Here is a 24,753-nt window from a genome sequence, read left to right as displayed (position 1 = left end):
TATACGCAATAATTTTTCATTCTATTTTTCTCTTCTCCCTCCTCTCAATGCATTCCTTTTTTTCATGCCTTTGATTTAATTTTTTATATCATCCTTTCATATTCATCTCACATCCTTGACCTCTGTGTATTCCTTCTAACCTAATAATGACAATGTTCTTTGGTGTTACAAGAATTATCTTTACACGGTTTAACCTTATTAAATATCTTTTGATTTCTTTTTCCTGTTTTCCTTTTTATGCTTCTCTTGAGTCTTATATTTGAGAATCATATTTTTCATTCAGCTCTTGTCTTTTCATCAGGAATGTGAAAGTCTTTATTTCATTGAATACCTATTTCCCCCTGAAAGTGTTATGCTCACTTTTGTTAGACAAGTAATTCTTTATTTCAAGAAGTTTTTCTCTTCAGTGCATTTTTGTATATCTTTCTCTATTTGGCCAATTCTGCTTTATGAGTTCTCTTTTTTCAAATTTTTGTGCTTCTTTTAACAAGTGGCCTGTTCTATTTTTTTAAGGTATTAATTTCTACAGTACTTTTGGTGCCTCTTTTACCAAGTCATTGATTTTTTTTTAATGATTTTCCTGAATGACCCTCATTTTGTTTTGCAATTTTTCTTCTATCTCTCTTAATTGATTTTTAAAATCTTTTTTGAGCTACTTCAGTCATTTCGGGGGGGCTTGCGAGCAATTAACATTTTCTTGGTGGTTTTTGATGCAGAGATGTTGATTTTGTTGTCTGCTTCTGGGTCTGTCTACTCTTCAACCAAAATAACTTCCTATGTTGAGTTTCTTTCTTTCTTTCTTTTCTTTTCTTTTCTTTCTTTCTCTCTTTCTTTCTTTCTTTCTTTCTTTTTTTTTTGGTATTTGCTCATTTACCTGCCCTTTCCCTTTTAGTTTAAAAAACTATTAAGTTGTGCTTTGTAATTGTGGTGAAGGGGGGGGGGGTTTGCAGCTGCCTTCAGAGCTGGTACTGGGAATCTATCTGTTTTCAGTTCTTCCAAGGTGATATGAGGTATGGAGAGATATGTTTAATACTCTCCCAGCCTATTATCTGGTCTGTTAGTAACCCCAAGCACTCTTTTACCACCTAGAACTGAGACCAGGGTCCCCTGCTCCCCTGTGGCTGCAAGTGCTAGTGTATGCTGGTGCTCCTCCTCACTCTGAGACTACAGCCCAGGATTGCAACCTGGTTCTGCTTATGGGCAATGTGTCAAGAGTTTTGAACCCAGAACCAGCAAAGACACCTCGGTGATCTAATTTTGAGAAGTTGTCAGACTTCCCCCCAACCCCCTTACCATCTATGGTTTAGAGTTCCAAAAGCCTTTGATACCTCTTTAGCTGCCCAAGGCCTGTTGCCTTGGTTGCCTCACCTCCACCCAAGCATACTAGATCCCTTCTAAGTTGTTTTGAGCTGAAAATTTACTTTATATTGTCTTTTGTAGGTTATGCTGCTCTAGAATTCATTTTGAGGCATTATATCATAGCTTTTTGGAGGGTAATTTGGTAGAAATAATATGGGTCCTTGTACCTTTCTTTGCCATCTTGGCTTCCTGAGGTCAATATTGAACCCAGTTCGCCCAACTCCAGGCCTGGCATTCTATCCACTGCTACCCCTAGCTAATCCTTCCCCTACTTTCTTTGAGACTCAAATCAAATACCAAATTCTGTAAAAGGTCTTCTTCAGTAGTGAAATAGAATATGTAAATCTGTTAAAACTATATCTTATTGAAATAGAAAAGGTGATCTGTGGGACACTATTACTTGTTGCGATGACTGAATGCTCTGGCTTACTAGACAGAGCTGCTACTAAGTATGGGGACACACCTGCCTATTTGCAATGGTGGGGAGATGAGAGACACTGCTGGTACAGGGGAATGCTGCCACAGGGGATTGCTCTAGATAGATACTGAGGAATGCACTGGGGTTTGCCTACTGATCCCTACTGATGGCTGATAGATCAATCTATTTCATAATCTCCTCTCCCCTTCACTCCCTCCCTTCTCCAACCTTCTCCTCCCTGCCTCCCTCACCTTTCAGTTCTTCTTGAAGCCTTGGCTTTTTCCCTCCCCCCCCCCCTTGAGTAAACTATAAAGATACACTTTTCTTTTCCTTTTTCAAGTCAAGGAGTTTATTGGGATAACAGGATAGGAAACTGAGGTAAGAGGGATGAGGATTTTCCTAATCTATAATGAGGGAGAATTTGAGGGGTTGAGAAAGTAGTCCAGTCACAAACTGTGACTCTAAGACAGTTAGAAAGATGGAGGACAACAGTTGTTTTTTTTAACCCTTACCTTCCATCTTGGAGTCAATACTGGGTAGCTCCAAGGCAGAAGAGTGGTAAGGGCTAGGCAATGGGGGTCAAGTGACTTGCCCAGGGTCACACAGCTGGGAAGCGTCTGAGGCCAGATTTTAACCTAGGACCTCCCGTCTCTAGGCCTGACTATCAATCCACTGAGCCACCCAACTGCCCCTTGGGCAACAGCTTTTTAAAATCTTCTTTCTTCTTCTTCACAAAGTCAGCAAGGTCTCTTAGCTTAACCCCAGAGAGAAAACAAAGTCCAAAGTCTCTCAGTTTCTCCTGGCCAGCTCAACTCTCAAAGAGACAACCAACTCAAAAGCCAAGTTTTTCCTTCTTCTCCTCTCTGTGACCAGAAACCCCCCAACTGCCACTCCTGGGAACATTCTGTTTGGAACCTTCCTCTTGATTGACAGGCAGTTAGGTTCCCCAGCTTGTTTCTTGCATCTTGGCTTACAAGTCCTCTCTCTCTCCATGCCTCTACCACAATCCCCCCTTTTATTAGGAAAAAAAATGCAACTTGCATTTTTCAATGATATTTACCTTATAATACTCTCATCTATGTATGTTTTTAACTCTTTGCTATCTGAAATATACTCTTACTCCCCCCCCCATAACAAAATCCTTAACTCACCTTAGCTGTCCTATCTATCTAAATGCTAAGCTAAGAATGGGTCATAAGAAAATGGTTTAGGTAGGGGAATTACATGAACATAATTTTCCATAACAAAACAAATAACAATTTCCAAATGATTTCAACAATGTCACTAACACTAACACATATCCCCTTCTTCGTCTACCTCTTCATAAAGCTTATAAAACTAATAAGGCATTTGTTCTACATCATCTTCAATCATTATACTTATGCCTTCTGGTATTCCTTCAGATTCTGTGTCTGAATCTGAATCACTAAATCCAATCACTATACTATTTGGATTTTGCTCAATGCCATGTGAACTCTTGTCAGATGTTGGTAACTCTGGCTTTGCATTTTGATCTAAGCCTATGTCACCAGCTTCTGTGTCTCTCAGATCAGTTTCTGGATGTGTCTCACTACTAAGCTTTTGGTTTTCATTTTGATTAGGTAAACTTGATGGTATGGGGTTACGCAGATCTTCTCCACTGTTAATAATCAGAGATCCTACTCTAACACTAGTCTGAAGTTTATGTTCATTTCCCTTGTCTTTTGACTGTGTGGAGATAGGAATCTTTCCCTCTAAGTTATTATTTTGTTCTGGGAATAAGGTTTGTACTCCTGAATTTTCCCCAGTATCAGTAATAGGATGAGTGTCTTCAAGTTGTCCCACACAACAACACGTATCTGTTTCTGGTTTAGTAGCCAAGGTGTTCATAACTACTAACTCATTGTCCATGTCCTTGCTACTCTTTGCCAGGTGCATATGTAACTCAATTAATTCTTTTTGATTTGATTCATTCCCACTGAAGTCTTTAATGGAACATGAACCTTCGCTTTGGCCAGATACCCCCTTGCCCCATAGAACATTGGCACTAACTGAATCCTTGGTTGTTACTAAGCCTGCCATTCCATCCCCAGATTCAAATTTAACTGAAATGTCACCTCCACTACTTTGAATATGATAATTTTTGTGTTCAAAAGCCATGTCAGCTTAATTATCAGTTAGTTTTTCCTTATCTACATCACTCACTGCTGGATGGAAGGTACTAGCTTCTGGATTCAAACTAGATGTCATTTCTAAGGGTACTTCTGACATAAAGCTCTTGGGAGAAATAACTAAGTTAGTTGGGACTTCATCTGTGAATGTTTTTAGAACCTTCTCATCTTTATCAACAGTAACCTTTAGAGAACTGAAATTATGGGTCTCTGTCTCTGTCACAAACTTTTGTTTGATTCCTTGTGACTCATTCTTTCTTTTTCTTTTGCATAATTCAATCCCATCATCTACTCTACACTGGAAAAAGTTCTTTAGGGATGATTTTATTTCCTTTACAGACTTTTCCTATGTGATTACTATATAGATCTTATCAAAGTCTCCCATCTCATTTGCAATTTGAGATGTTAAATCATTAATTTCTGCCTCATTTTATTTACTGGCTCTGCCTTTCTCTTGCTTTATTGCAATGGCTATCATTCACAGATTCACTGTTTTGTACCAATTTCACACTATTTCCCAACTCTTTTCTATCATTTACAACTGCAACCTCATTGTCATCTCCAAGTGTCACACTACATGTCCTATGGGCCTGACTTCATAACTCCCTTCTAACCATATCTGAATACTTTGTCTTAGCTCCAATTTCTATGGTCTTTTGCATGTTATTCAACTCTGGAGCCTGTTGTGAGGACTTCAACTTGCAGTGTGAACAGGAGGATTTCTTGTACCTAGTTTCTGCATTATGTTTGCCTCTGTTATTACTCTCATGTTTCTTCTTCAAAAAACAGTTTCTAATCAAGCGCCCTTTATGGTGACAAAAGAAACACTCCCTAGTTTCTTTTTGCACTGATCTTCCCTGGTAACTAGGTTTCTGGGAACTAGGTTTTGTGTATGTCCTAACCATGTTCAAATTTTTAATTTCCTCAATTTCCTTTTGTTTCAAATCCTTTTCAGTACTCTCTAAGTTATCTTTTAGGTCTTGAACTTCCTTACTCTGGTCTGAATTGTTTTCAAATAGATAACCTGCAACCTCTTTCAATTCAATTAGGGAAACTGAGTCGTATTTAGGGAAATAGTTCTTGAAAAATGTCCTCAAATTGGGTTGCATCCCCTAAGAAATTGTCTACATACATGGCCAGCTGTCTCTTCATTATCAGCCTCTAATCCTAAAATTGACTCTGCCATTTCTGACAGACAGTCTATGTATGTGGCAGGATGTTCCCCTTTATCCTGCCTGACCTTGTCAAACTTGGCCCATGAATTTGGCTTCGAACAGCATTGCTTAATTGCCTGAAGCAAATCCTCTCTGCACCTTCTAAGGTATGACATTCTAGTTGGATTTGCAAAGTCCATATCCCCTCTTTGATCTACTGTTGGCCAGCTAGTCAAATTGCTTTCAGATCTAGTTTTCTCCAAAAAATTGCCTCTGTTCAGGGGGGCTAAATAATTCAGATAGCAGAAATTTGACATTCTTGAAGTGTGGATCAAATATCCTGAATGCTCTCTTCAGCTCCTTTTGTGATTTAAAAGGATTGTCCACAAATTTTGGGAAACGATGTTTAATGGACTCAAGTTCTTGGGTGGAGAATTGTCTATGGTCTTCTGAGTGAAGCACACCAGCATTAGTTGTTAGCTTGGAGACCTCCTTCAATGGACATATTTTCTCAGGGTCATTAGCAGCCTGGTTCTCATTTTCATTGCCACCTTCAGTTTCCTGAGGTGCATTCTCTGATTGCCCATTGTCCTTGGCCATAACTAGATCTAAAGCTTTTTCCTTGATCAGTTGTTCTAACACAGCCTTAATCATCTTGTCTAAGTTGTTGTCAATGGCCATAACCTTTTCTGCCTTGAGGGGAACCATGAATCTGAATACTTTCTTCACTTGGGTTAGAGTCTGCAACACAGCCATAAAGATTACATATACTTGTGCCAGGACTTGCCAGAGAACTAGTTCATGTTGAAATGGCAATTGTGGAACATTCATTGTAATGTTGGTGACATAGTCCACAGTTTACACCACCATTTGGGTTATCCTGCTATATAGAATGTGGTAAACCTAAAAGCAGGCAATGGCTGCCATAATCACAATCCCAAAAACCACTTGTCTGAACATAGTTACTTTCTTTCTTTCCTGCCTTAAAAGAATGGGGTTTGAGTCAAACTAGAGGTGCCACTTGAAATAGAATAGTAAACTGAAGAAATTATTTCTAATAATAATAATAATACCTGTGAACCTTAAAAATTCTCAAACCCTACTTCATAAGGTTGGATTGTGAACCTTAAAAATTCTCAGACCCTACTTCATAAGGTTGGGTTAAGACCATTCCCCATTGGGACCATTCCCCATTTGGGCAGTGAAGGTACTTATATCAGGAATGTGAGAACTCTACTTAGATCAGGAATGTGAAGAACTCTACTTCACCATACTTAAGCATGCCTTAGGGGAAGATAAAGTTGTAAACTCTTTTCTGAACAATGAAAAGTACTTAAACCCATACTTATAGTGGGACAAAAGTTCTTCAGCTATGCCTATTTTAAGACTAATACAAAAGGGTGCTAAGTACCTATAAAGGTCAGGCAACTTGTGAACTTACAAGGAGCAAAGAGGTGAAAACTTACTCAGAGATTCTAGTCTACTCAGGTGTGAATTACTCAAAAGATTAGTCTACTCAGGTGTGAACTGAGAATGGTCTGTCCTTTGAAAAACGTCTACTGTGATTGGTAGATGGAAGAACTTAGGGGAAGAGACATAGGAGAAAATTCCCTTTAAATAGGAGCTCAGATTCATTCAGGGGCATTGAGATTCAGGATTGAGCTGGTGGAGTCAGCTGAGATGAAGTGGGCCTGGTGTCACTAGAATCCTTGCTTGGACAGATCTTGTGATTCATTCGGAGTGAGATTCAGATTCAGAATTGAGCTGGTGGAGTCAGCTGAGATGAAGCTGACCTGGTGTCACTAGAATCCTTGCTTGGACAGATCTTGTGGTGAGTGATTAAGGACTGACTGATCTTTCTCTTAGGGCTTAAGCCTGGGTTGGCCAGGGCTTCCCTGGGCCGGCCTATCCTTTTCTCATTATTCCCCTTTTCTCTCTTTCTCTCCTTTCTTTAATTCTACATTTGTATTAATTAAATCCTCTATAAAACCCAGTTGACTTAGGTATATTCATAATGGGGAATTTTCCCCTGGCGACCACCTTATATATTGATTTAAAAACAAGACACTGTAGTGAAAACATATTTTCTGCAGTCACAATTTACTCATCCACTCATATCTACTACAATTTAAGTCTTCCACTATTTTAATTACTACAGTTTATGGCCAAAACGATTTTAATTATAACATACCACAGTAGTAAAGCTCTTCCTCTGACATTACCTTCCATTTATACTTTATTTTTATGTCTATAGATATTTCCATGTCATCATATTTGTGTTTATTTATATCCTCAGACCTTACTTAGCATAGTAGCTAAATATCTCCCTTTCTCTCTACTCATAGCATAAAAACCCTACTTTAGGAGCAAACATGTGGCCCCATATGTGTTTTTTTCACTTGAATTTTAAAAATAGCCTTCTGGGGGCAGCTGGGTAGCTCAGTGGTTTGAGAGTCAGGCCTAGAAATGGGAGGTCCTAGGTTCAGATCTGGCCTCAGATAGTTCCTAGCTGTATGACCCTGGACAAGTCATTTGACCCCCATTGCCTAACCCTTAGCTCTCTTCTGCTTTAGAACCAAAACACAGTACTGATTCTAAGACAAAAGGTAAGGGTGTTGTTTTTTTAATAGCCTCAAAAGTGGTCTCCATGACTCATGTTTTCTACCCCACCCTCACTCTAATCCTTCTTCTATATATTTATTTGTTTATTTGTTTATTTTACCTTACTTAACCCTTACCTTCCTCTTAAAACCAAGGCAGAGGAGTGGTAAGGGCTATGCAGTGGGGGTTAAGTGACTTACCCAGGGTCACACAGCTAGGAAGTGTCCAAAGCCAGATTTGAAACTAGGACCCCTGTCTCTAGACCTGACGCTCAATCGACTGAGCCACCCAGCTGCCCCCTCTATATAGTTATTTAAAATTTTCTACTCTGTAAATTCCAATGCCTCATTATTCATTTCAGGATCAATAAAAATTTGTCACTTAAAGTACTATACAACTTGGCTGAAACCTGCCTCTTTAGCTATACTATGTATTCAATTCATTTGAACACTAAATACAACTGAGAAAAAGTGCTCTCCTTGCAGCTTTTCACACTGTGTACGTACTTCATCTCCTACCTCCTTGCTAGACCCATATGCCTGGAATGAACTCCATCTTGATGTCTATCTCTTCAGTGAAGCTCAGCTCCAATCCCATTTTCTATGAGAAATCTGTTGTAATTGCCTCAGAGTCTAGTACCTTTCCCCACAAAATTATTTTTCATTTATTTTACACATGTAGTAACAGTTACAACAGATTCTTCCACAGTCAGCCAGACAGTCAACAAGCATCCATTGTTAATGTTCAGTGGTGTCCAATTCCTTGTGGCCCCATATGTGGTTTTCTTGACAAAGACCCTAGAGTCATTTAGCATTTTCTTCTTCAGATAATTTTACACATGAGGAAACTGAGACAAATAGGATTAAATGATTTACCCAATGTCACATAGCTAATAAGTGCCTGAAGCTGGATTTGAACTCAATTTGTCCTGACTCCAGGCTTAGAGTCCTATCCATTGAGCCACATAGCTATCCACAAGCATTTATTAAGTGATCACTATCTGCTAAGCACTATGCTAGGACTGGAAACATAAAGAAAGAGAAAAATGTCAAGGAGTTTGCATTCTAATAGAAAATATAACATGCAAATAAATAGGTATGTACAAGATGCTTACACAACATATAGAAAATCATGTTAGAATGAAAGACTCTTCCAGCTGGAGGAATCAGCTGGTAAAAGCCTGGTATGAAAAGTGACATTTGAATTCAATCTTGAAGGAACCCAGGATTTTTAAGAGACAGAGGAGAGGAGGGAGAGTATTCAAGACATGTGACACAGAGTTAGCAAATGAAGTCTTGTTGGTGAGGAATGGCCAGGAGGACAATGTAGCTAAATTGTAGAAGGTACAGAAAAGAGTGAAGTATAAGTAGACTAGAAAGTTACAAAGGGGGGGGGGGGGGCAGCTGGGTGACTCAGTGAATTGAGAGCCAGGCCTAGAGGTGGGAGGTCTGGGGTTTAAATCTGACCTCAGACTTCCTAGCTGTGTGACCCTGGGCAAGTCATTTGACCCCCATTGCCTAGTCCTTACCTCTCTTCTGCCTTGGAACCAATATACAGTGTTGATTCTAAGTTGGAAGGTAAGGGTTTTTTTTTTTTAAAGAAAGTTACAAAGAGGATAGATTGTCACCTTTAAATGTCAAACATATTTCTGTATCATCCTGAAGGAGGGAAGCACAGGAGTTTATTTAGTAAGGGGGTGAGGATGACATGTCAGATTTCACTTTCGAAAAGTCACTTTGGCAATTTAGTTAGAATGGTTTGGAGTGCAGTGAGGAGAACCAAAAACAGGGAGAACAATGAGCATGTTATTGTAATAATCTAGGTGAGATGTAAGAAGCATTGGGTGAACTAGGGTGGGGTAGCTGTATAAGTGATAAGAATGGAACATAGAGGAGAGATGTAAATGTAAAAACAACAAAATATGACAAAAGGAGTTCCGTGATTACTTTAGAGAGAGTAGATTTATAATGAGATCAGGAGCCCGATTGTAGGTTCTTTAGAAGACAGTGATAGGAGAGGAAAGAGAGGCACCAAATACAGAAACCTAATCCTTTACATCAGAAATGAATGCTATTCAGCAATCAGAAGAGAATGTGACCAGCTCTTCTCACAATGTGAAAATCAAAATGGCAGTGTTCCAACCCTATCCTTGACAAACAAAAAGGAAACAGGTACATTTTCTTAATTCTGCTCTGAGACCACATTTGGTTATTATAGTTATACAATTTTTCAGTTTCATTTTACTTGGGTTTTTTGTACATAGTTTGCCAAAATTATCATATATGTATGCACATACTATTTACTTTGCTCTGCTTCAGTTCTTATATGCATCCTATCTTTCCCTGAAGTCATCTATCTTTTCTTACAGTACAGTAATCAACCAGTCAATCTGCTCTTATTATCAAGTGTCTTTTTATGTCGGGCACCAGGCTAAGCACTGGGGATACAAAGACAATGGGAAAACAATTCCTAACATTTAGGAGTTCACATTGTAACAAGGAGGACAATATATGCAAATGTAGCTTCTTATAAACTGTGAAAGAGATAAAAAGTAACCTTGGGAAAAGTTACTAATAAGGAGATTAGAAAAAGTTTTAAGTAGAAACTGCTTCATCTGAATTTTGAAGAAGTTAGAGATTTTAAGACATGAAGTTGAAGAACAATGCAGACTAGGAATGGGAGGAAATGACTGAAAGCTGTGGAGAGGGGATATAATGTCATGTGTAAGGAACTGCAAGAGGGCCAGTTTGACTGAACTATAGTGTGTGGAGGACATAATGATTAATGAAAATAGAAAGGTAAGATAAGGCCAAGCTGTGAAGAGATTTAATTTAATCCTTGAGGTACTAGGGAGCCACTCAAATTTATTGCATGGAAGGTTGACCAATTGTCTAGGGCAATTACTTTGGCATCTCTATGAAGGATGATTAAACTGCAAAGAAATGTAAGTCAAGGAGACCAATTCTGAAGCTATTATAATAACATAGTTAGTTGGTTGAGAGATGAAGAGTCTGACCTAGGATGGTGGCTTTGTAAATGCAAAGAAGGGAGACTGAAATGGAAACATGTTGTGAAAGAAGAAATGATAAGAAGTAGTGAGGAAATTGAGAGAATTGAGGAAATTAGAAGAGCAAGTGGTTAATTGTGAGAATTGGGTGACTCACATTGACTATCTTGTAACTCAATTTCAGCTCCTTTTCTAGCTCAATTCACTGTCATTTCATTCAACTTCTGTCCTGTAAGAAAACTTTATTCAATTGTGAAAACTGAGAGAAAATTTTATTGTCTTGTTTGAACTTGGACCTGTGGGGATAAACCATTTCTATTCTATCTGCTGTTTAGAGACCCTTAACTAATAACCTAGGTTATGCTGACCAGAAACACAATCAGATCCTAAAATTGATGCAAGAAGTTTTCTCACAGATATACATTTCAAGCAACCCATATGTCTCATCTGAAAACTGGCCCTGTACTGATCTATTAGTTCTTGTTTCCATGATTCTTTGATTGTTTATAGATAGTTAGAGGAAGTGAGATACCTCTTTTTCTCAACTCAAGAAACTGTACCTGTTTGCTCTCTCCCTCCAATTTGGAGGCTGTCTAATATTTCCTCTAATTAAAAATCAGATTACTTAATGTTATATTATTTTCTTTTAATTAATTGGTCTTATTTGATTAATTTTACTATAATAAAAGTCTATCTCCCAATGTATTTAGGCTCCCACCCTAAGCTGAGGAAGGGGTCTGGTACAGGTTTGTTGGTCAATTGGCATGCATTGCTTAATAAATTGAAATGCTCAGAAGCTCAAACCCTAATTTTCCCAGTCATTTTATCTTTCACCAGCCACATTAGTAATTGGTTAGATATGTGAGGTTCAGATGATTCAAGGATAATATTGTTTGCAAATGTAGGCAACTGGAAGTTTGGTGATGATGTCTTGGAGGAGATTTTGGGAAGAGGGGAGGGTTTTGGAAAAAGATAATGGGGAGTTTGAGATGCCTATGGGATATCCAGTTCAAAATGTCCAATAAGCACTTGGTGAAACAAGACTGTGACGAGAGAGATATATGACTAGATAGTTAGATCTAAGATTTATCTTCATAAAGATCATAATTAAACCCATGGTAACTGATAAGGTCACCAAGTGAGAGAGTATGGAACAAAGAAAATGAAAAACAAAAAACAGGACTAGAAGATAGTCTTAGAGTTATACTTAAAAGTGGAGGGGATTTAATATGAATGACAATCCATAAGATTCTACTCATTAATGTGCTAAACAAGTAGGTTTTAGATGCTAACGCCAATGGCCGTTATTTGGTTCTCATGTTCCTTAACCTCTCTGCTACTTTTGACATTGTCACCTTTTCTTGGATATTTAACATGCTTCTCCCATGGCTTCTGGGACACTGCTATAGTCTAGTTCTCCATATCTGACAATTCCTTCTCAGTTTCCCTCGCTGAGTTTCATACACAATCTATACAGGCTATTCCTTTCACAAAAGTGTAACCTTGGGCTCTATCCTGGGCACTGTCCTCTTCTTTATATATTCTCTTTCCTTTGATCTTATCAATTTGTATGTCTTCTGATTGTCATCCCAATGGATATCCCTAAAGCTATGTATCTACCCCTAAACTCTCTCTTGACTTTCCATCTCACATCCAACTATGGGTTGACCATCTCAACTTGGATATCCCATTGATATCTCAAACTCAGCATGTCTAAAACAAATCTTATTGTCTTCTCCCCCAACCTAAACCTATCTGCCCTCCAAACTCCCTTATTATTATTGAGGGTACCACCATTCTTTTGGTAATACAGGTTCACAATCTAGATGTCATCTCTGATCTATCATTCTTTTTTTTAAATAATATTTTATTTGATCATTTCCAAGTATTATTCATTAAAGACAAAGATCATTTTCTTCCCCCCCCCCCACTCCCCCATAGTTGACGCGTGATTCCACTGGGTATCACATGTGTTCTTGATTCGAACCCATTTCCATGTTGTCAATATTTGCATTAGAGTGTTCGTTTAGAGTCTCTCCTCTGTCACGTCCCCTCAACTGCTGTAGTTGGGCAGTTGCTTTTCCTCGGTGTTTCTACTCCCACAGTTTGTCCTCTGCTTATGAATAGTGTTTTTTCTCCTAGATCCCTGCAGATTGTTCAGGGATTTTACACCACTACTAATGGAGAAGTCTATTACATTCGATTATACCACAGTGTATTAGTCTCTGTGTACAATGTTCTCCTGGTTCTGCTCCTCTCGCTCTGCATCACTTCCTGGAGGTCGTTCCAGTCTTCATGGAATTCCTCCACTTTATTATTCCTTTTTGCACAATAGTATTCCATCACCAACATATACCACAATTTGTTCAGCCATTCCCCAATTGAAGGGCATCTCCTCGTTTTCCAATTTTTGGCCACCACAAAGAGCACAGCTATGAATATTTTTGTACAAGTCTTTTTGTCCATTATCTCTTTGGGGTACAAACCCAGCAGTGCTATGGCTGGATCAAAGGGTAGACATTCTTTTATCATCCTTTGGGCATAGTCTGATCTATCATTCTTACTCAGCCCACATATTCTATGACTTGCCAAATCTTAGCTGTCTATCTCCACAGCATCTCTCAAATTCCATCACCTTCTCTCCATTCACATAGCCACACTTTAGGCCCTCATTTTCTTTCACATAGTCTACAATAACTTCTTAAATGGTCAGCCTGGCTCAAGTTTCCAACCACAGACTATAAACAGTTTCCAAAATCAACCAAGGCACAGATATGGCTAGGTGACTTCCTTGATTAAAAATCTTCAGTGGTTCTTTGTTGTTTCTAGGCTAAAACTTATAGCTAACCAAATCTGGCTTCAGACACTTCCTTGATATGTGACTTTGAGCAAGCTACTTAATAACAATTAACCTAGTCCTGCCACTCTTCTGCCTTAGTATTGATTCTAAAACAGAAGTTAAGAGTTTTAATAATAGTAATAATAGCTAAAACTTACATGTAACATTTACATATACATACTATATGCCTGAGTTAAATATGTACAATTATTATCTCACTTGATCATCACAATGACTTTGGGAGGTAAATGTTATTATTATCCCCATTTTAAAGTTTAGGAAACTGAGGCAAAATTTAAATAACTTGCTCAGGGTCACACAACTAGGAAATGTCTGAGTCCAGATTTGAACTCATATCTTCTTAACTCCAGAGCTAATACTTTATCCACTGTATACAGTCAGAAGGATGTTTCTGCATTTCATAGTCAGGAAGGTTGAAATCCAGGAAATAGAATCCTAAGGCCATTAAGTAAGTGGGTAGAAGTGCCAGTGAACCCTACCCCCAACACATTTCCACTCTGATGCCCAGTCTACCTGGTTAGACATTGCTTGGTCAGTGACTTCCCAGAAGCTGCTGCAATCTCATTACTCTAATGATAGGACAGCTTTCCAATTGTGGTGGCTCTCACACAATTCCCCCCTTGTCCTAATCATACCCAATCCATCCCTCTAATAACACCTTACCTTGGTTCTGAAGCATGGTGAAAAAGATGAGAGGAGTGAAACTTTTCCAAAGCATTTCTACAAAGTAGAGCTCTCAGCCAAGGTTTCTCAATCCCCCGGCTAAGATTTGCAGCCCTCAGCTGGCCCCCCTCAGTGTGGTTTACACTGTCTTTTGTAGATAACAGGAGGCCGGGTATGCTGGGTGGTGGAAAGAACAGGCAAGTCATTGGTGTGCAGAACTCTCTTATAATTAGTACAGCCACAATTTCCTACATTGCTGTGGCTGATCTTTTGTGTGTTGATAAGCTGTTAGGGCTAAATTGAGAAAAACCCAGTCTGGCTCTGGCCACATGCTTTACAGGCTTGGGCCCAACAAAGCCACCGTCCTCACTAGGAAGTCACTTCCTCTGCTCTCCTTTGCTCTGAGGGCTCCTCTCTCTGGTAGTTCTAGATGTGACAGTTTTATCAACAAGCATTTGTTAAGTGTTGATTATTTGCTCAGTACTCTATTAAGAACTGGCAAATACTATTATTATGCCCATGTTCAAAATGGAGAAACAGAGTCTTAGGGTAATAAATTAATTGTTGGGAAGGATTTTATTTAATTGGATGATGTATGTAGCAGAGTATCCCTTGGTGTCTCATCTCACCCTACCTCCTGCTTTCCTGCCTCCTTTTGTGTATTGACTTCCCCTTTAGATTATAAGGTATTTTGTTGCTTGTATCCTCAGCACTCAGTACAGTGCCTAAAGCATAGAATGTGCTTAATAAATGTTTTGGATAAGAATGGATTCGAATGTGGTAGAAAACCAACAAATATAGAGTAAGAAGATTGGCAAACAGTGGAGAAACTAGCTGAAGTTAAATGAAATTAATGTTTTAGGGATAAAATCAACACACTTTCAAATCAATGAATAAACATTAAGCATCCACTATTACAAGGCATTGGGGATACGAATAAGAAATAATTAACTGGGATAACACCAAAGAAGTTGATATTCTTAGAGGTTTTATCTGCTTTAAGCTCCACCCTGGCACTAATCTGTCATGAAAGAAAAATAGCTACCTTGTTTAGAACATGTTAAGTTTTGCAAAGATATGTTTTATCTAATTTTATTCTTATAACAATTACGTGGAAATATTATTATCTCTATTTTACAAATAAGAAAACTGAGACTAAAAGAGGAATCTGAACAGTCAGATATGGTGTATGAGATGAAATTTAAACAAAAATCTTCCTAATTCCAATTCTCTTGAATGATCAGTTTGATCACTCAACTGACCAAACCCACCATATCTATAGCTAGTTGCCTGTTTCTCTGAATCCATATCTTTTATTACTTCTTATAATGCAACATTGTATATATATATATATACATATATATTATAATTTGTTTAATTACTTCCCAATAGTGGGTCACCTTTAATTTCAAGTTCCTTACTACCATAAAAAGTTTCCTATAAGTCAATATTGGGCAAAGAGGCAAAAAATAAGACAGAATGGAGGAGATAGTTTAAAAGTAGAGTGAGTAGTAAACAATAAAGGCAAAATTTATATAGTGTATACTAAGTGCCAAGTTTTATAATTATTAACTTATTTTATCCCTAATAGAACCCTGGGAGGTAGGTGATATTATTATCTCTACTTTAGAGTTGAGGAAATTGAGACAGATAGACACCAAAAGATTTGCCCAGGGTCACACAGTTAATAAGCATCTGTGGCCAGATTTGAACTCATGTCTTCCTAATATAGACCCAGAGAACCATGAATTATGCCACCTAGCAGCCTATAACAGCTAGTCCAAAAACTAGAAATTCAAAAATTAAAATGATTAAGAAATTGAATGTGATTGAGAAGATGAAAGACTAAGAGGTCAGAAGTGACATTTCTAGTCATGGTGAAGTCTAAGACATGGCTATAGTGGGTCTTCATTCTAATCCAGATTGTGTAGCTGATTGCCCTTGTTATTTTAAATAAATAAATAGTGACTTAAGTAAGTCACTTCCCAAATCCAAATCTTAGTTTCCTTATGTTGTGGTAGTCTTTCATACTCAAAGAATATGTTGTCCTTCATACTCAAAGAGAACCAAAATAACATCACTAGTAATATCTTTTGACTGGAGCATAACTTGGATTTAAGTGCGATAGAGTTGCACAAAGTTGTCAGCCTCACTTTTTCTTCTAGTCAGGGAAGTCCAGTTGTAAGAAAAAAGTCAAGACAACTAGTGATGTGTGTAAAATGAAGGGGTCTGACTAGGTGACTCTAAGGGTCCATTTCATGTTGTAATGTAAGAAAGAGAGGTTGCAATTTGAAGTCAAGCTGAAGGAGAGATCAGCTGAAGAGCATCTCTCTTTCTTACATTACAATGTATAAATCTACGATCAGGCAATTACCTAAGCTAACTTTCCCACTATTTCACTTTCTAGGTTCACACCTATCTCCATTACTAAATGATAAACTGCTTGGTAATAAGAATCATATTTTATCTTTTGGTTCCCTCATACCTTGCATTAGACAACAGTTGCACAGTAAAAGAGAGTCAACCTTTGAATTTATTAAGACCCGAGTTAAGTTCTGCCTCTGACATATGTCAACCTGTGACCAAAGGCAAGTCACTTATCCTCTAAGTGTCTTGGACAATATTTTTATATCATAAATTACAGATAAGAATATTTGTCAATGGAATGTTTCTGAGATCTCTCATACTTACAAAATCATAAGCATAGATCCAAAATGAATGAATAAAGGAACTTATTCAAAACAAAAGTTAAGTGGACACCTTATTGATTTGGAAATGAGGCATTTCAAAACAGTTGCCCAAGAAGCTATTTATATCATTGGCAAGATTTTAAAGAAAAAATTGTCCCACACAAGAGTAAAACTTCATGTGCAACACCTTTCCAAAGGAGCCAGTTTCCCAGTGGCAGTAGTTTCATTCATAGCTGACATCTTGTGCTTGCCCACACCTGGATACCAAACATATAATAAACCCTGTCTCTGGTCTGTCCTCAACATCTAAACAATAAGTGATTTTCAGTTGCCTAAGGAGCTACCTGGCCAATGAAGAAGCCAGGGTTCACAAATGTGACTCAGTATTACCAAAGTTCCTGCCCCAAGGTTAAAGATGCTTTGGGAAATGGGAAGGCTCAGGGGAAACTGAAGTATAGACAACATAGGGTTGTCTTAATTGTATGTTTGATGATGGGGTCTTGAGATTGTGACACCACATAATCGTACTTATTGATAAATGGAAAATATGTACAAGGGAAGCTAAAAGACAGGGTGTTGGAAAGATGGGTAGAACAACTAGAAATAGAGGGTCCATATAGTGATATATAAAACTATGAATAATATAGTGACATATAAAGGTGTGCAAGCATGTCTGTATTCTCTACCAAGCTATATAAATTCATTTACATTGATCAGAGAAAGGATAGCATTTGCAGTTACAAAATTCTAAGAATCAAATATCTCTTTATCCACTTCATAATAAGGGTCATAACAGACATGAATTGGTCTTAAAAGATCAACAAACCATTTATTGAGCATCTACTTTGGGTCAGGCATTGTTCTAAATTATGAATTATTGCAATGAAACTGTAGGTTAAATTTAACACTAATAATGCAAGCATAAGAGAACAATAAAAAATAATAGAACGAATATGTCTACAAGTCCTACACATAGCTCTTTTTTAAATGATTCGTTTTTCTCTGAAGTTAAATAACTCATCAAATCTGTCAAAAAGTTAACCAAGAAAATTGAAATTATGAAAAAGATTACTTACTAGTATAAATGTTAAAATTAATGGTTGGACAATGATTATATGAAGTTATGTGGTCACCAATATTTATTATATCTCAAGTCAGAAATTTATTTGCAAATATTTACAAAATGGCAAGGAAACAATGAAGTAGAGAAATGTGAAAAGGTTAGAGAGGTTATCTATTCTATCAACCTAAATGTTTACTCTGGGTCTACTTAATCCAGTCAGAGATTAATTAACTCTCAACCAGGAAGCTTGGTGGTGAGTAACCACATGGCCTCCTCCAAGATGAGTCTAGTCTCTTAGGAAGCTAGGAAAGGAATCAGCCTTTCACTCACCCAAAGAAATAGTCCAGGAGTCATAATCTAAGTTGAAGCCAAGCTCCAAGCCCATGATCCAAGCCATAGTCTCCAGGAAGCTCCCTCAAAGACTCTCCCCAGTCAGAAGACTATCTTCTCAAATACAATCTGCTCTGATGGAGTTTGAGACTTGCTTTTATGGTGACTTATTGTCCCTTCCCTTATTCACAGGAGCCAATCACAGTTTCCAAATTGTCTAGCACTGCCCAGGGGGCATTGTCTGTGGGATTCACACCTCTCATTCTCTAAAGGTGTCAACTCTGATCATAGGATTTACAAGTTTGGGATCCATATCTCTCATCCTCTGAAAGTGTAAACTCTTATTAAAGGATTCATAAGTTTCTGACTAAGTAAAAAAGTGGAGTTCTCCAAGTAAGTGACTGTGAACTCCCTTATTAGTGTTAAGTAGGGGTGTTTTTTAAGTTTTTGGTTGATTAACTCAACATAGACAAAGAGAATAAATAATTCCCTTTCACAGTAGGCATAGACCAACACCTAATTCCATATGCCAACGTCAAGTCAAAATAGATATATGATTTAGAAATAAAAGGTGATGGGGGCAGCTGGTTAGCTCAGTGGATTGAGAGCCAGGCCTAGAGACAGGAGGTCCTAGGTTCAAAATCTGACCTCAGATACTTCCTAGCTGTGTGACGCTGGGCAAGTCACTTGACCCCCATTGCCTAGCCCTTACCACTCTTCTGCCTTGGAGCCAATACACAGTATTGACTCCATGACAGAAGGTAAGGGTTTAAAAAAAAAAGAAATAAAGGGTGATATCATAAATATATTAGGGGAGCACAAAATAGTTTACCTCTCAGACCTATGGATAACGGAAGAATTCACAACCAAATGACATAGAGAACATTGCAAAATGTAAAATAGATAAATTACTTCATTAAATTTTAAAAGTTTTAAATAAACAAAATCAATGCAACCAAGGTTAGAAGGGAAACAACAAACTGGAGGGGGTGAGATTTATAGCAAGTGTCTGACAAAGCCCAGATTTCTCAAACATATGGAAAACTGAGTCAAATTTATAAAAAATACAATACATCCCCAACTGGCAAGTGGTCAAAGAACATGAACAAGCAATTCTCAGATGAAGAAATTAAAACTAAATTTAATCATGAAAAAATAGTCTAAATCAGTATTAGAAAAATGCAAATTAAAACAACTCAGAGACACCACCTCATGCCTATAAAACTGGATAATGTGACAAAAAGGGAACATGATAAATGTTGGAGAGAATGTGGAAAAACTGGGACACTAATCCATTATTGATGAAGCTATGAAATGACATAACCCTTCTGAAGACTAATCTGGAATCATGCCCAAAGGGCCATCATAAGGTTTAAATTCTGAGTTTGACAAAATAAGAGAGCAGCTTTTAACAATTTTAGTTTTATTGAGAATATAGTAAAAGGAAGGAAATATAGGAAAAAGATAGAGAGAGAAATTGCCTAACTAGGTACCCTATAATTACCTATAATTGCCTATAACTGCCATTAGAGAAAATCCAACTGATCAACATTCAGCTGAGCTCCCCAGGCAGAATATATATATATATATATATATATATATATATATATATATATATATCTCCCAACCACCAACTAATCACCAACCCACACTAACCTCCAACAACCAACTACCAATGACAAATCACCTCCCAACCCCCCCCCAATATCAAAAAGTCCCTCTCAATCCTCAGGCTGGCCTTTTATATCTCCTTCTTACCTCACTTCCTGTCTCTCTGGTTGCTACTTCCTTTCACTGTGGGCTGGTATGTCTTTATACATTTCTATGGTAAAAGAACCTCCAGGTCCCTAGCCAGATTAGAGAAAGGGATTAAGAATTCCCTTTTACACCATAAAACTGCACACCCTTTGACTCAGCAGTATCACTACTAGGTCTATATCCCAAAGAGATTAAAAGATGTGGGAAAGGACCTACTTATAAAAAAAATATTTAGAGCAGCAATTTTGGTGGTTGCAAAGAACAGGAAACTTAAAGGATGCCCACCAATTGGAGAATGACTAAACAAGTTGTATAGTTGATTATTTTAATGAAGTACTATTGTACCATAAGAAACAACAAACAGGATGATCACAAAAAACCTGGAAATTCCTATGAAATTATGCAAATTGAAGTGAGCAGAATCAGGAGAACATTGTACATTTTTAAAAATTTTAAATGACTTGCCCAGGGTTATACAGCTAGAAGTGCCTGAGGTCATATTTTAATCCAGGACCTCTTGAATTCTGGCCTGGCTCTCAATAGCAACAGTATATGATGATTAACTGTGAAGAACTATTAACAACAAGGCAAAGATCAAGGACAACTCTGAGATTCAAGACTCTTGTCTTATAGCTAGCATTTCTTTTTTTAAACCTTTATCTTAGAATCAATTATGAGTATCAGTTCTAATGCAGAGGCAGAAGAGCAATAGAGATTGGGTAATTGGGGTTAAGTGCCTTGCCCAGGGTTACACAGGTAGGCATTATCTAAGGTTAGAGTTAAACCCAGGTCCTCTTGACTCCAGGCTTGGTATTCTATCCACTATATTACCTAGCTGGCCCTAGAAGCCTATTTTTAAACTGTCAATTTTATGTTAGGATAAGGCTTTACTCCCAGAATATGTGGTATATCTCAGAGCTTTGATTTTTCATGGTGTTATTTTCTGCATTCTGTCTAGGACCTTTTTGCCTTTCTGGTCCTTCCAGTTTCAATAGTTCAGGGACAGGCCACTGTTCCCCACCTCCCCAACTCAGTCCTCAACCAGATGCTCTTCTCTACCCCTGAGCCATGACCAATGCCTTCAGCAATGTTGCCATGGTAAGCACTCTTTCTCCCTGTAGTCCTTCTGACAGCTGCAAGTTTCAGCTCATCTTTATTCCCTGGAACTAAAACTAGATATTATGTTCTCCTGGGAGTGACCACAGCCAGCATGGCACTTGCCCTTCTCACCCTCCAGACTGGAACCAAGCTGATCTGATCAAATTGTCTGGGGCCAGTGATCTTCCTCTGATAAGTCACACAAATCTCACTCTCCATCCTTGCCCCCAACAGGAGATGTAGTTCTGGAGTGATCTACACAGCTGACACCAGGGCACATTCTTTATTGATTAAGTGGTATCAATACTTCAGTCATATGAGACCAAGACCCTGCAAGGTTAGAACCTTCCCAGTATCCTTCCAGGTTGCCTTAGGCTAGACTTCTTGTTTATCCCTACTCATAAGTATTTCCACCTCTATTAAAGTTCAGTCTAAGGCATTCTCTTAAATTATTAGTGGGGGAATTTAGAGAACCAGGTAATCTCCTGATCTATTCCATCATCTTCCCAATTAAGCTCATTCTCTATTGTAGCATTGGTGAAGATTTTCCAAGTTTGCATGCCCAAACTGCAAATTCAAGCTGCCTGTGAACCCCACACATTACCCCAAAGAGAAGAGGGAGGAAGTGCACGTTTTGGGCAGCTGGAGAGAGAGGTGGGGCATGCAAAAAATGTCCTCAGATGATGGGAAGGGGGTAACAGAGCAGTTCCCCCATGCCAGCTGGGCACATGTGCCAATACTTCACCATCACTGCTCTATTGAAAAAACATTATTGGTTCAAGCTTGTGACTGTTAAAAAGGTGCCTATCACCACCTAGTGGCAATATATCTTAGATAAAGAAAACCTTAGATAAAGACAAATATCTTTTCAAACCTAATTCTCTCTCTCTCTCTCTCTCTCTCTCTCTCCCTCCCTCCCCTCATCACTCCACATGCAACCAGCCTTTTTATATTCTATGCTGTTGTTAAACTATCAACTTAATTGACCATATCAATAACTAAATCAAATGAAATCATATGATTATCTCCATAGATGCAGAAAAAAAAACTTTTAAAAAAAATAATACACATTCCTATTTAAAAACACTAGAAAACATTGGAATAAATAGAACATTCCTCAAAATGATAAATTTAAGCACCCATCTAAAATCATCAGCAAGCATTATCTGTAATGGGAATAAACTAGAAGCCTTCTCATTAAGATCAAGGGTGAAGCAAGGAAGCCTATTATCACTATTACTATTCAATATTATGCTAGAAATGCTAGCTATACCAATAAAAGAAGAAAATGAAATGGAAGGAATTAGAAGAAGCAATGATGAAACTGAACTCACTCTTTGCAGATGATATAATGATACTTAGGGAATCAACCCAAAAACTGATTGAAATAATTAACTACTGTAGCAAAGCTGCAGGACACAAAATAAACTCATTCAAAATCATCAGAATTTCTACATATTAACAACAAAGTCCAGAAGAAAGAAAGAGAAATTCTATTTAAAATAAATGTACTTCACATAAAATAAAGCCTGGAACTATATGAACACAATTACAAAATATAGTGACCCCCCACAGGAGTCCTATATTATTTAACTGTGGGTAATAACCTGAGATAGAGAAGGGCGACTAAGGAAATGGGGAAATAATAAAGACTCAAAGGCAAAAGTTGAAACACATGGGGAGTAATGCGAACTCCAAGGAAATATTAGGAATAAGAGAATAGGTGGGGAGTACCAACTCCTTGATACTCCTATAGACAAGAGAGTCTGAGCATTAATAGGAAGCTTTGGGGGCAATAATGTCGCTAGAAAAGGGGGAAGTCACAACTCCTTGGTGCCTCCTATAGACAAGAGAATCTGAGCATTGGTAGGAAGCACTTTGAATATACAGGAAGTAAGAGCTATAAGAGAAGAGGAGTGAGAGACGAGGAGGGAAGAGAGGGAAAGTAAGAGTAAGAGTAAGAGAGCCAGTTTTGCACTAGTTCCCCAATATTTATTGGAGGTTTTAGGAATGTGTATTGGGAGATGATCCACGAATACGTAACATGACATAGGTTTTAACATTGGTTGAATTGACAATAACGAGATCAAAGAGGTGGAAATTAATCCAACCAGCACTTTGCAAATGAATGTAATCAGAGCCAGGACTCTAGCTGTCAGTGCCCTAATGGACCTGAGCTGAGGCAGCGTGGTTATCAAGGCCCAGCCCATGAATTTGCCCATCCTATGCTAGTGCTTCAGACTGTCCCTTTCCATACAATGAATATCAAGAGGTCTGACCATGTGTCTGGTAATACAATATCAATACATCAATCATACTTCCCAGATACTAACATGCCTGGTATGCTACACAAAAAATGTTTCATACATATAAAGTCAGATCTCAATGATTGGAAAAAATGATAATTGTTAGAGCCAATATGATAAAAATGACAATTCTACCTTAAACAACTCATTTATTCAGTGCCACACCAACTACCAAAAAATTATTTTATAGAGCTAGAAAAAATAATATTAAAATTCATCTAGAAGAACAAAAAGTCAAGAATATCAAGGAAACCAAAGAAAAAAGTTGACCTAGCCTTACCAGATTGCAGATTGAATTATAAAATGGCAATCTACAAAATGGCAAAACTATCTGTGATTGACTAAGAAATAGAGTAGTGAACCAATGGAATAGATATGGTACTCTAAATAACCATAGTAACCTAAAGTTTGGGATACTAATATACCATTGGTATGAACTGATACAACTATTCTGGAGAGCAGTTTGGAACCATGACCAAAGGGTACATATCCTTTGGTCCAACAATACCAATACTAAGTATGTATGTAACCCAAAGAGATCATAGAAAGGGGGAAAGGACCTACTTGTACAAAAAAGTAGTTACAGCAGCTCTTTTGTGGTGTCAAAGAAGAGAAAATTGAAGGGATATCCATCAGTTGGAGAATGGCTAAAAAGATTGTGGTATACAATTATTTCTTTAGCTTTAAAAACACTTTTTCAAGGAGACAAGGGGACTAATTAACTGAATGTTTCTCCTTTTCTTCTTGCATATTATAGTTTACTGGGGATCAGAGGACACCTTGGTTCAAGTCTCACTAAATTTGAAAATATAGGTTCAGTTTTGATTCCACTTGCTGGAGTTCAGCTATTTAATAGACTCACAAGAGATAGCAAAAGACAGGGACCATAGATATGAACATGCCTTGTCATGGACACAAACAAGTACTGTGAAGATAGGATTAACTTTCCCTTTTTCTACTTTTGAATTAATCATCAAAAGCAATACACCCATACTTAACCCTAAGGTAAGGGAAGTCCACAAAAAAAAAAAAAAAGTAAAGACATCCCTTCTGAATGACTAAGTAAGGGAGGTCTGCAAGTCACTTGCAAAAGAGGGTGACAACTCAAGAGCAACTAACAGCTCCCTGGGCAGTGCTAAGCAAATTTAAAGACTGCAATTGGTTCCCATAAAGTGGAGGAAGGGACAAGAAGTGATGTGGGAAAAGCACTATAAAAACCCTGAACTTCCTGTTCAAATTCACTTTCTCCTTCAAACTTGGCCTTGGAGGAGCTCCAGCTTGGGACCTTGGACTGCT

At 37.9% G+C, this 24,753-nt stretch overlaps 1 protein-coding gene across 1 annotated transcript in view; it reads right to left on the bottom strand.

Annotated features, from left to right (window-relative positions):
* LOC103101082 (natural killer cell receptor 2B4) overlaps window positions 1–14,628 on the bottom strand; it is a 61,432-nt gene extending 46,804 nt beyond the window's left edge. The window contains exon 1 of the mRNA XM_007481633.3: window positions 14,213–14,628. Coding sequence (XP_007481695.1) covers window positions 14,213–14,267 — 55 coding nt within the window. The 5' untranslated portion in view covers window positions 14,268–14,628. The remainder of the gene's footprint in view (window positions 1–14,212) is intronic.
* Between the last annotated feature and the right edge of the window lie 10,125 nt (window positions 14,629–24,753).

Source organism: Monodelphis domestica, chromosome 2 (assembly GCF_027887165.1).
Source record: "Monodelphis domestica isolate mMonDom1 chromosome 2, mMonDom1.pri, whole genome shotgun sequence".
Taxonomy (NCBI): Eukaryota; Metazoa; Chordata; class Mammalia; order Didelphimorphia; family Didelphidae; genus Monodelphis; species Monodelphis domestica.
The sequence above is the reverse complement of the archived record's forward strand: the minus strand, read 5'-3'. Positions and strand labels throughout refer to the sequence as shown.